The 12,828-nt window shown below is 36.8% G+C and overlaps 2 protein-coding genes across 2 annotated transcripts; one reads left to right on the top strand and one right to left on the bottom strand.

Moving 5' to 3' along the window:
- Nucleotides 1-342: 342 nt before the first annotated feature.
- LOC111507796 (juvenile hormone esterase) lies at nt 343-12,681 on the bottom strand. The gene is given in 8 exon segments (XM_023163152.2): nt 343-819; nt 2,996-3,146; nt 3,438-3,770; nt 3,990-4,120; nt 4,123-4,230; nt 7,723-8,014; nt 9,571-9,711; nt 12,462-12,681. Coding segments are annotated over 8 exon segments (1,599 nt in total). The 5' UTR covers nt 12,597-12,681; the 3' UTR covers nt 343-511.
- Nucleotides 6,727-7,379, top strand: LOC111507797 (nucleoredoxin-like protein 2). Its single transcript, XM_023163153.2, has one exon. The coding sequence runs from the start codon at nt 6,866-6,868 to the stop codon at nt 7,301-7,303; it is 438 nt and encodes a 145-aa protein (XP_023018921.2). The 5' UTR covers nt 6,727-6,865; the 3' UTR covers nt 7,304-7,379.
- Nucleotides 12,682-12,828: the final 147 nt, after the last annotated feature.

Below are 12,828 nucleotides of genomic sequence, written 5' to 3'. Positions count from 1 at the left end.
TCCCAAAAATTATTCTCCCCTAAAAATATACCCTTTCAACTTAAAGTGAAGGAACTTTCATTGAAAAACTTTATTATACTGCAGATGACTTCTTCACTGACGATTTCACTTCGGGTATCGCTCCGTGTTCTGTGTTTCTTATCCTCATAAGGATTATTTTCACAACGTTTCGGCAGTCTCATTTGCCATCTACTGGTGGTTTCACAACTAGACAGTCTAGTTATTGTAAAACTAGCACTAACCAGTACGGAGGAACAGAGATGATTGAGTAAGTGTTAAGTGAGTGACTCTCACATTTATAAGTATAGATTGATTGGATTATCATTTCAATGAGAGACAGACTGATTTTTGAAGTATAATTTTACGATTTTTATAACAAATAAGACCGATTTTTTATTACAAATAGATGTAACCTGAATTGAGCCTGGACTATCAGTATATGAACCGTGAGAAAAGTCTAATATATAATAATTTGGTCAATCACAGAACAATAAAAACAAAAGTAATATCTTCACAAATAACTTGCAGTAGCAGGACTCAGCTGGTAAATCTCCTTCCACAGACGCACTCTATCATCTTCGGGATTAGTTTCCATGACGAGTTCTTTTCCGATATCCAAGATATTCACGTGTTCTCCATCCACAGGTTTCCACTGAATATTCAAATCGTTTTTCTCCGGAGTCGGATTTCCATACTTGGCAAAATTCGTCCATAATTTCAGGAACCTCCGCAGACAAACGATTTCGACCTCTCCGATTTCCACGTCAGGACAGAAACTGTGTTTGAATAGATAACCGACATCATCACCATGACTAACACCTGAAAATCAATCGCAGAAACTATTTCAATTGGTTGATCTCAATGAAATATAACTTTTATGAGAATAAGTTGAAGAGTTTTTGAAAACATTTATGACTGTTATTGATAACCAAATGAAACATCAGTGTTACAATTCGGGTTTGAAGGCCGTCGTAGTTTGGAACTGTATCCTGACGTTTCGCCAGCACGAGTGGCTGGCTTCTTCAGAGGTTTATTCATCTTGATGATTCATCGATCACTGGTCATCAGATGCAGGATGCAGTTCCAAACTACGACGGTCTTTAGACCCGAATGAAGATAGTAACACTGAAAATCTCGGCCGCGAAAGCCTTAACCAATTTATTAAATGAAACATTCCTCTATTCCCGCTCACGGGAATAGAGGAATCCTTGTTGAGGAAAGGCCTGAATTTCGCCATTACGCCAACATCTGTGCCCACTTTGGAGATAATTTCTGCAGTGGAATCCACCAGTTCCCTTATTGACCAGACCGAGGCAGAAGAGTTCAGATGGAAAATTAGAGAACAGCTGGATCGAGAACCAGTTCCAACATCTAACATCAGCAATGAAGAACGTAGAGCTCTGAACGGCCTAGAGACAACACCATCAAGATCCTACCTGCAGATAAAGGAAACGCTACTGTGGTAATGGATACCGTTCTCTACGAACAGAAGATCGAAGAGGTTCTTCAGAAGGGACGATACACAAAGATCGTACGGGACCCTACTGCATCAATCGAAAGGAAGTTGTACCAGATTTTGAGAAAACACCAAGTCTATTATTCGGACAAGGAAAGATCATGGCTAACACCGCACCACAGTAAGCCCCCTCACTTGTATGGACTACCCAAAATCCACAAGAAGGACGTTCCGCTTAGACCGATCATCAGCTCCAGAGATTCGGTTACTCAAAACTTGTCTAGATTTTTACTTCGCAGTGGATGAAATGACGTTAAGTCGTGGAATTACAGTTTTAAGGTTACCACCATACCACTGCGAATTAAACCCAATAGAATTAATCTGGGCGCAAGTAAAATGATATGTGGCACGAGAAAACAGAATATTTAAATTAGTGGACGTGCAACATCACCTACAAGAAGCTATTCGAACTGTTTCTGCAGAAGACTGGAAAAAATGCATGCAGTATGTTTTAAAAGAGGAGCAAAAAATGTGGGACGTAGACAACCGTATTGAACACAATATTGAACCAATCATAATTCACTTTGATGATAGCGGTAGCAACAGTGACGAATCTGAGGTTGAAGATTAGACGAAAATTTGTGCATTTACATTTATATTATATTCTATTATCAAAAATTTGTAATTTGTATTTTCTAGTACCCCTGACGATGAGTTTAAGTTACTCGAAAGCTTGAGAATAGTTATAAAGAGTTCACTTATCAATTGCTGCAACCCAATAGTGAAAAAAAGTTATATTTATATATATATATATATATATATATATATATATATATATATATATAGTGTTTTTTATTAATATTGTTAATTTATTTGGTACCTACTATAATTACCACGATTATTACTCCGTTTTCATAAGGCCCACCTAATGACTACAACGATTAGGTAAATTACGATATTGCAAAGTTTTAATGAAATAAATAAAAAATGTGTATGAATATTTTAACTAATTGTACTAAGAATTTTTCTTTCATTCTTAACCCTCTCAAAAATTAATAAGCACGCCCCCGATTTGCTGTCAACTGGGCTTACTTCTACTCTCAATCATTATTGGTTTTAGTATACGTTAGGATAGGAGGAAAGTGACTAACGTTCCGGCAACGTCGAATTATTCTGGATCTGACTGACAACGTGAAATAATTTGGGAGTGAGTAATTGTGAAATGATATGGAAGACTGAAGAGTTTATTGTCCCGGCAAAGCGAAAATGGTTTGGGAATGACTAAACATCCAACCCTAGATGTTTACACCTAAGGAACAAATTGATATATTACACTCCGCCTCTTCCGCATGTATATTTCCATATAAATCTTTTGATCTGAGTTCAAATTCCAATTTGTCTACCTCCACGTAACGTAGATTTGGAAAATTTAATTGTTGCTATTAAAATGCATGAAATACATGAAAAACATCAATAACAATCAGGAGAATCATAATAACAACAATATGGCACACTAACAAAGTACTGAACAATTTATACCTGGTATATCCTGTAATTTGAACAGTGTCTTCACTAGGTTCAGATTTGTTTCACAAGTCATCCGGTACAAGAAAATTGGATAGTGACAAGTCTTTGCAAGATTAATAACGGAAGTTATTATGCCAGTTATGAAATAGTAATCGCTTGCCAACTGAAAATTAAAAATAATACATTATGATTTGTTTCTATACCAATAAACTAAATAATTCATTTATTCAATTATTCTTGGAATGCTGTGTTGACGTTCTTCTTCTCACCAAAGTCCACTCTTGTTGATGACATAGAAGCTGCCTTTTGAAATTCTCTCAAAACGTTTCTAAACAAATATTTGTAATAAACGGTTCAGATCAAAAGCCTTGAGATGTTTTTTTTGTATGCAAAGCTTCTTTATTCCTAACTAGAGAAGTGGTCATTTTAATAAATAGTTAATGGTTGAACTCACCAACAACTGGTTCTTGGCGTTTTCTCCTTGGAAGTAAAAATCAGCAATCTTCTTACATATCTCCTGGCTTGTAGAACAACCTCTTTCCAATTTCATGTCTGGTGGCACGAAATCTTCCAAGTTGGGTTTCTCGTCCATCTTTTTAGCCTTTCCTTCTTTGGCCAGTTTTTGAAGGAGCACGAAAAGCATTCCTTCGTTGGAAGTGTAGCCCCAAATCATCGGTACTTTGTTGTATTCTCCGGAGATCATGACTTCCATGGGATCTTTGGTGAGGAACGCAGTCGGATTTGGTTTTTCTATTACAGGACCTACGACCCTGAGCGGGGGTTGAATCTAATGGATGAAAATAATGAAGTTGGCTCTATCATAAGTGGAGGGTAAACAAATAAAACAATTGCTATTAAACTCCACCCATACAACGACAAATAATTGAATGACTGGGCTGAACACTTGAGCTTTCATTGTGGAGCAACTTGAGAGATCTCTGATAATGCTTCTTTGGTGTAGCTACCCTTTTGACGCCTCAATCAATCGAACCAAAAATCATCTTACCTGGAAAAATCTGTCTTGGTAATCGAACAACTCGTTGACAGGCAGGTTAGTCAGAACTTCCAAAGCAGTCTTCTCGTTTTTTACGCCTTTCTCCATAAAATCCAAAAATTCGAATATGTTAGGATCCGTCCAGGCCAAGGGTTCAAAACCGAACCGCTCTGTGAAATAGCCTTGTGGAAAAGACCCTTCGAGGCCGGTGATAAGATTTGGTAGTGGACAGAGGCGCCCCCAGCGCTTTCACCTAAACGATAAATAAGAAAGTTGGTGTAGAGGTGAAAAACCATTTTTAGCTCTTTATGATCTCAACAGAATACATTATGTGTGTTCAATTACGTTAGATCTTTCTATATTTCAGAAAAGTTGAGAGTTGTTTGAATTTAAATACATTAATAAGATATGGCGCAGTGGGTTGAATTGACAGAAAGTGTCATTTTTTCAAACTATCAGGCGGTAGGTTTCCAAATTACACAAGATATCTTTCATATTTGTTTCATAAACAGATTTTAGTATTGAAAAAGATTCACAGGGTCTGTATGACATCGCAGTTCCGTTTTCTTATTTAAAATTGAAGATTTGTAGAACCTGGTCATCATCGAGTGTGATGTACTTAATTCTAGCTCAATTATTTGTTGATGAATTACATCTGTCAAATTCAACACAAGTACAATTGAAGAGTCAGGTTTGATTTTTCCCTGTTGATTTCTACATATCAGAATTTAATTTCAGGAAATGTCAATGTTTACGCGTAAACAATTGAAACCTAATCAGGGAACACCTCTATTATTTTTCCTCAAACAAACAGGATGAGAGTTAACCTGTTAATCTTCGATGAACCAATATACCTTATAAAAGACTGTGTACAATTTGTGTGTGCCACTAAAACTCAGAAATGAGGCTCGGTATGATCACGAGAGTTATATGGTGTGGTAGGCAGTCCTCTGTCTCCCATTAATGAAGGAGGTTCCCGTTTTTACCTGTAGGGCGAGCTTCTGAAGATATAGAAGCTGGAAGTTTCGCCTTCCAGAAATTTCCAAGAACTGTCAAGAACATTCGGGAGTACCTATTCTACGTTAGGGGAACATTCCAGATCATTGTGAAACACGTGGCGTGCCTTTGAATATAAGGACTGGAAGTTTTGGTGCCTAGAAATTTCTAGAACAATTCGCAGTGGCAGTGGCAAGTTCTACAGGGATTTATGCGGCATTTTAGTAGTTTTGCTTGCCTTTCTGACCAACAATTTCTATCAATACAATTTCAAACCTTTTTTGACTGAGTTGTTAACGTTATATAACTTTTGAATTAATCATCTGTTAGAAAATCATGAGTAGCACCTCAAAATGCAGAAAATTCCACCATAACTGATTTTTCCAATCAACAAATCTAGTTCTTTGTTGAGAATTCAAAATTTACCGCCAAATTTCACTATCGATAAAACAGTTCCCATTTTTATTTATCAGAGTGTAGTTAATTATATATCCACTGTGGCGCATTATGAATTATCACCTCCAGGTATACTGTTTCATATCTGAACGTAGTTGTTGTAATCTTTGGTCACTAACATCCTTTGTTTTTTTGGCACCAATATGAAAACTCCACTAGAAGTTTTTATCAACTTGCCTCTGCTCTGAGGAAGTGTCCACCAATCGTAAATATTAGAATTCATTTCAAATATATAAAATAATGTACATATCTTCGTTAAATTGAATCAATAGGCCTCTTCATCAAGTGACAAGCTCAAACAGGTTGCCATGTTGATTCATTAGATATATTTATTGTTTATTATTTATACCCGGCCTGTTTTTGCATCAACTTCACATTTTGGTTGTCATCGGCAGACGCCATGATATTTGCAAGCGTTTTAGCACTAAATTTAAAGTAGATGATCTCAACAAATGCAAAAATTGCTGTTGAACTCTATTCCACTCCAGAAATTATGTGTTTGTATGTATGAATAGCCATACTGCTTCGGATTGTCCATGCAGTAAGTAATAAAACAGAAAAAAATTGATAATTGTTGACATTGAAGAAGTATTTTTCGAAATTAATAGTTCAGAATGTTTGATTTTTACTTTGGTTTTATTGAAAATGAAACGAATTAGAACAAGCAAATAAACTTCGACTGTCAGCCATCCAATACTACTTCATACTTCTCTCTCTATGTTGCCATAGCACCACAGAACTATAACTTCAGTTCTGTGCATAGCACTCAAAAACCAGAACCTATATCTCTGCTTCTTCTCATCTATCGAAATATGACAGAACACAAATCAACTTAGAACAATTTGCATATTATGATAACAGATGACAGCAAGTGTATCAGATTCAACAATTACGATAGAACATATAAAAGAGGGAACATCGGCAGATCAAGATCTTCAGATGATGTGGTGCTGCAGGTTTTTCCTGTAGCTGAAAAAGCAAATGCGCCACTAGAATCAATCAAGTCGCCCCGGAGCGCCAATTAATTTTTGTTGTTGTTGTTTCATAATTTCATGATTTGTATTACTTTCTTCTTTACTACTTCCAGTATAGTTTATTTACTATTGACAACATTTGACACAAGTACTGCACAACGAAACTACAACCATGTCAAATATATTTATACGTCAATATTTCTACATAAAGATAGTTCAACACAAATGTTTTCGAAATTTGTCCCTATACCTATTTCCAAGTGGATGGTGTTATGTTCTAAGATATTCTGAGAATGTGATCTGTGCAATGACAGGACTGACAACTGGCAGTTACGTCTCAGTCTGTTCCGCCATAAAATATTAGGCTACTTACTTGTCGTTCGTATATATTTTATTATTCAACGTTTGAATTAAGTTAATGTCAAAAGTATTGTTGATTTACTTCATTCGCGTTCGGAAATCATGGACATGTTGAAAGGCAAAAACATTATAACCAGCGGCGGCCTTTTACAGAACACGTCCGATTACCTGAAAGACACGAAAATTCTCATTTTCTTTTTCTCCGCCTCGTGGGTTAGGACAGACGATCTCGTTAAAAATCTGAAGAACCTGTACGAGGAAAACCAGAACAGGAACGCTGGAATGGAAATAATTTACGTGTCTTCCGACACCGACGAAAAAGCCTTCACGCGGGATTTTTCCGAACAAGGACCTTGGTGTGCTGTACCGTTCAAAAGCAATACTTCCGACGAGCTGCGGTGGAAATTCAACATAACCTGCCTTCCGCAAGTGATCGTAGTGAAAACCGACGGGACGATGATTTCCAGGAAAGGGAAAGGCGAACTGGAAAAGCTCGGCGTGAATGTGATTGTCACTTGGACTGATTACGTTCAGCGGTGATAACAACTTGAATTTATACACTTTACAATTCCCATTGTAGGAAATCTGTAAGTCAAAATAAACGACATCGACTGGGGATCTTTTATTTGGTGCATCTGCCATCGTTTCATTCAAAACGAGCTTTCTGATTACAGAGTGACTTGCGTAGGCATCACTAGGATCTTGAAGACGGGAGTTGGTTCAGTTTGTGGGATGAGGGTTTTGGAGACATTGCTTTGTATTGTCACATTTTGAACGATTATATCAATTGAAGTAAACTACTGCTAGAATGAACCTGCAGAAATTAGAGGCCAAGAGTAGGATAAAGGGTACCAGCTATAACCAGAAAGTTAGTTGAGTCGGAAGAAAGTAGATGTGCTTTTTGTTAGCGAATATTTCTAAAGTGACCAAGAGCTGCAACCATTCACACCACTACCTACCAAAAATCGTGACGTTGTTGGGGTCCCCGTTGAATTGTTTTATGTTCCTCTGCACCCACTTGAGAGCCAACACTTGATCCTTCAGTCCAGCGTTTCCGGGCACTTCCAGCGAGGGGTCTTGAAGCCTCAGGAATCCCAAATATCCCACGCGGTAGTTGATGGACACTAGAACAACGTCTTCGGTCATGATGTATTCGGGCCCGTACATTTTGGTGTCGTTCGATCCCTGAGTGAAGGCTCCACCGTGAATCCATACCATGACTGGTTTCAATGTGGAGTCCTCTTGCGGAAGCTGAGGAGTAACAGGAAATTCAACTTTTGCAAATGGATTTTAAGAAAAAACTCATGTGGTGCAAGAATAAAATTCTAAACCTACGATATGTGATGTGATTAGCGCCGTTTTATGGAGGCCATTTTTTAGCTGATTCATTATTGATATTTCGGAAACGGTAAGACCTACAAGGTCGGTCAAATTGGCAAAAAGTTTTCTGTTTTGGGGAAGTAGAATGTTCCTTATTCAGATCGAGAATATCTGTGGTTGTTTTTGAAATACTGGTCAAAAACTAGACTTGTCGAATTTCGTTTTTGAGCTCTACCATCTCCATTTCGAATGATAAAAAAGAAAGAGGAACTTTCATACTCGTATTGTTCATAATCTGATATAAACTTCTGCAGTGATTCTGCTCTTCAAAGGTGGTGCCAGAGATGATCCAATAAACTACAGACCTATATCACTTGTTCCGACCTTATCCAAAATTATTGAAAAAATCATAAAGAGGCGGCTAATTTACTTTCTCTATGATAATAACATATTGAGTCCACAGCAGTATGGGTTTCAAAACAATAAAAATACAGGTGATGGAATTTTTAACTTTCTGCATAAGATTTATAGTGATACACAGCTGTATACTGTGACTTTTCCAAGGAATTTGACCTCGTTGATCACGGAATCTTACTGCGGAAGCTGAAACATTATGGTTTTGAGCACAGAAGCATTAGATGGTTTGAATCATACTTATTGCATCGAAAGCAAATTGGAAGACTCTCAACCGACTCAAATGTAGGAGAAATCAAAGCAGGTGTCCCTCAAGGTTCCATCCTAGGACCCATCTTGTTTCTATCGTATATTAATGATATAACACAACTGAATCTAACTGCTAGCATCACATTATTTGCAGACGACACAACGTTGATGTGGCAGGGAAAAGATCCTACAAAACTAGCTCAAGATGCCACTGTAGACATGGAAAAAATTAAGAGCTGGTGCGTCTCAAATAAGCTTTCTTTAAACTTTGATAAACCCATCTCCTCATCTTCAAATGTGAACTCCCACCTCTTAGTTTGAATAACAACATTCTCGAGATGAAATTGTCCTCCAAATTCTTAGAACTTCACATTGATAATAAGCCTAAATTTGAGGATCATATTATCAAGTTGAATAAAAAACTTGCATCTGGCTGCTTTGTAGTGAAGTCAGTTTCGAAGGAACTGGGTAGAACCTTCGCTAGATCTGCGTACTTTGCCTTTGTGGATGCACATATAAGATATGGTATTGCCTTTTGGGGAGTATACAGCAAAAGCATGCTGCAGAATGTTTTCGTTTTACAGAAGCGAGCTGTCCGGTATGTATGCGGGGCAAAGTTCCAAGATCACTGCAAACCATCATTCATTGAGCAACGAATTCTGATAATAATATATCTATTCTATCGATCAGTATATTCCATAACACAGAATAAATACACATGGCATTAAAATGGATAAAACTTTTCAAACAACCAATGATAGAACCCAGTGGAAAATAAATAAAACGAATATTGAAGCTGGCTCAATGAGGAAAAATATTCTTACCGTCCTCGTGAAAACATTGAGATGCAGACAATCCTCAGATCCTTGAACTGCAGCAGTAAACAACATTTCCCTTTGTATACACGCGTCTCCAACTTTCACAGTTTCTTTTATGCCACTCCATGGTTCAACAGGTTGGGGAGCCTGGAAAATTTCATAATATTCATTAAAAAATATACCTCTTTAATTGTCTGGCTTTTGAAAATATACTTCAGAGCATTGTTTCAAACCCAGTATGGTTCTAAAGAGGTGCGATAGGTTTTCTGTCTCACTTACGCAAGATTAACGTTGCCACTTTGTATATTGATTATTTCATTTATGATAAGTTTCTTCCAACTGATAAAATGAGGAATAAATTTAAGGTTATATCACCAAAACAGAGTTTCACATCAATTATTCCGTTCAAACCGATAAAAGTAGGAAAACAATTGAAGGCTATATCACCAAAATACAGTATTACAGTGATGAAACAGACAGTCATGAAATTAACATCTAAGTGTAATTATTTTTTAATTATTTCCCTCAATGCATAAAAACGATGAAAACATTGGAGGCTGGGAAGCTTTTACAGAGTTTTACAGCGACTATTTGCACTAGACCTGTTTAACCGGTTAAAATGACCACAATTTGGTAAAAGGACATACTTAGAGATCGGTGCTCATGACGCGAGATGTCAACGCAATATTTTCGAGTCAGTGATTACGAGAATTGAGCTGGTCTACTGCGCCGAAGGGGATCATAAAAAAAGGGAAGAAGAAGATTACACAGTCACAGAACACCCTAACTGTTCTGTAGGCATCTAACTCATATAATCAGTTGGTAACATTTTACCCTTTTTTTCGTCATTTTTATTTATACGATTTGTATGTGAATAAAAACACTTGTCGAGAAGAAAAGTCTGTCGGTTCTAATATAAAAAAGCAATTTCTGCAAAAGTTTGAGCAGTTCTATGTTAAATTTCACAGTCGTAATTTCCAGATTCAAGTCGAAATTTCAAGTCCGAAGTCGTAATTTCAAGTTCAAAGGCGAAATTAAAGTCGTAATTTCGAGTTCAAAGGCGAAATTAAAGTCGTAATTTCGAGTTGAGACTCGTAATTTCAAGATGAAAGTGGTAACTTCGAAATTTCGAGAATGTAGTCGTAATTTCGACGAAATTAAAGTCGTTATTTTGATTTTTTCAAGACAAAAAACAAGCACTACAGAAAAATCTTCAAGACACTCTAATTTAAAGTCCGTATTTTCAAGAACCAAATAATAAAGATGTGTGGCCCTCCCACGCGTCAATAGAAAACAAAATGAACTCGTGAATAGCATGTGTTGGTAAATTTTCACAAAGTGCAACCATTGCTTGCTATAACCAATTGATATTGGTATAGCTGTTTTTCGGTTATCAATTCAATTCAATTCAAATTATTTATTAACCATAGATCACAGAAGTGATATAAGAATCGTCCGATAAAAGTTATAAAAATATAGATATATCTATTCCATGAGAACAAATACAGTATGTACAATATTAAAAAACTGTAATGAAATGAATAAAAACACGTTTATCTAATTTCCACCATTTATTTTATTTTGACGACCGGTTTCGGGTTTCACTTCATTATCTAATATATAAAAATTGATTTTTGTTGGTTGGTTGGTACATATATAAGTAATTTTTCATAGAGGTTTTTAGGCTATCAGTTTTTCTGTAACTCGCCAATAGATGGCGCTGTAGAACAATTTTTTGAAAGCACTGTAAAGCACTATAACGCTGCGTACGCCTATGTTCGTTGATTCTGATTCTGTCAAAACATTAGAACAGCAGCGATACAGCAACATAGTACTAGTCAAGTATAAAACTAACATGTGACAACCATCTTAATTTCAAACAGGTTGGAGCCTCCCCTACTCTTACGTCTGATGCTTGTCTTCTGACAAATGGGTAAACCCCTACCTGGCTAGGGTGTTTTGGATGAAGGAATTGTTAATCTGTTAACGTGGACCATGAGGGTCTCAGTCGACAGAGTGTCTGGGCCTTATATACCGGGAGGGGTCGTCTACAGCATAATCTATAGCTTCCCTAACTAAGAACTAACATGTGAAATCTGAAAACTAGGTTATATAGGATGTTTTAGGTAAGCTAGAAGGCGAGGAAGTTAAATGAACAACTATAAAATTCAACACTGAAGAGCATAGGGGTTGTCAAACTTATGAATTCGAGAGTGGAGACCCAAGTTCCCAAAAATTTTGTAGATTCTGACGGTTTGATGGATCCATCTTTAACAAAAACATTCAAAGAAAAGTTTCGTGACTTTTTCCCAAAAAACTGAATCAATACTGTTTTGCTTGCATCTACAATAATTTTGTTGAAATTATACCAAGCTATACAAAGGCCTGCAGTTCCATTTGGAGTTCCTCTGGTGTTCGAGCTTCTCCAGCTATAGATTTGTCATCTGCATATCAAATCATCATTTCAGTCCTAACTTGTATGGTCATTAATGAAAAATAAAAAAAATCAGTGGCCCTAAAATCGAACCTTGCGGAACTCCAAGTTCACATCATAACAATCAGACCTGGTGTCATAGAGATTCACAGATATGTTTCTATAATAAAAGGCTTTGGATAAATCAAAGGAAAGTGCTATAACGTACATATTTAGTACGCAGAAAACATTTGAAACTCGTCATAAGAGAGATAACGGAAGTACCACGTAGAATAGTTTACTGCCATCCAATTTAGTAATTTGTAATACCCTGTTTACAATCTCCAGCCCAAATTACGATTCTGTATATCTGTGAAAACACTTCACCAAGCTCTTGATCCTTGAGAAGAGTAAACAAAACTCATCCTCAATAAAACCATTCGTCTTGCCAGTGATATTATAATAAATCTGCTTCACAACTTACCTTGAATCTGAGCTCTCCGACTGGGGGTTTAGCGTAGGGAATTCCAAGGAAAGAATAAAACTGATTCCCGTCAAAATCAGTCCCAACGCACCCTTTGACTTGTCCCTCCGAAATAGCGACTACCGGCGACGCCATGTTTGGCAAACTAAACACGATTGTCGGATGGTTTAAACGAGCGATGCGACAACTTGAAGGTTGCACTGAAACCGGTTCGAATAACAGACATATAATTGTTTAATAATGTTTCAGTGGATGGTAAACAAGCGTGGATGTGTCTAAAAAACCGACTGTCCGGTTTAGACTTTCATACTATTTTTATGTTGGTTTGTGCAAGGATTCCATGATAATAATTACAAATCTTCACAAT

Source organism: Leptinotarsa decemlineata, unplaced genomic scaffold (genome assembly GCF_025532065.1).
Source record: "Leptinotarsa decemlineata unplaced genomic scaffold, Ldec_3_MD MMD2_P_RNA_scaffold_2, whole genome shotgun sequence".
In the NCBI taxonomy this organism is placed as follows: Eukaryota; Metazoa; Arthropoda; class Insecta; order Coleoptera; family Chrysomelidae; genus Leptinotarsa; species Leptinotarsa decemlineata.
This window is presented reverse-complemented; position numbering and strand designations above follow the sequence as displayed.

Excerpts from the sequence above, each read along its gene's own strand:
- LOC111507797 (XM_023163153.2), top strand. The coding sequence starts at position 6,866 with ATGGACATGTTGAAAGGCAAAAACATTATAACCAGCGGCGGCCTTTTA.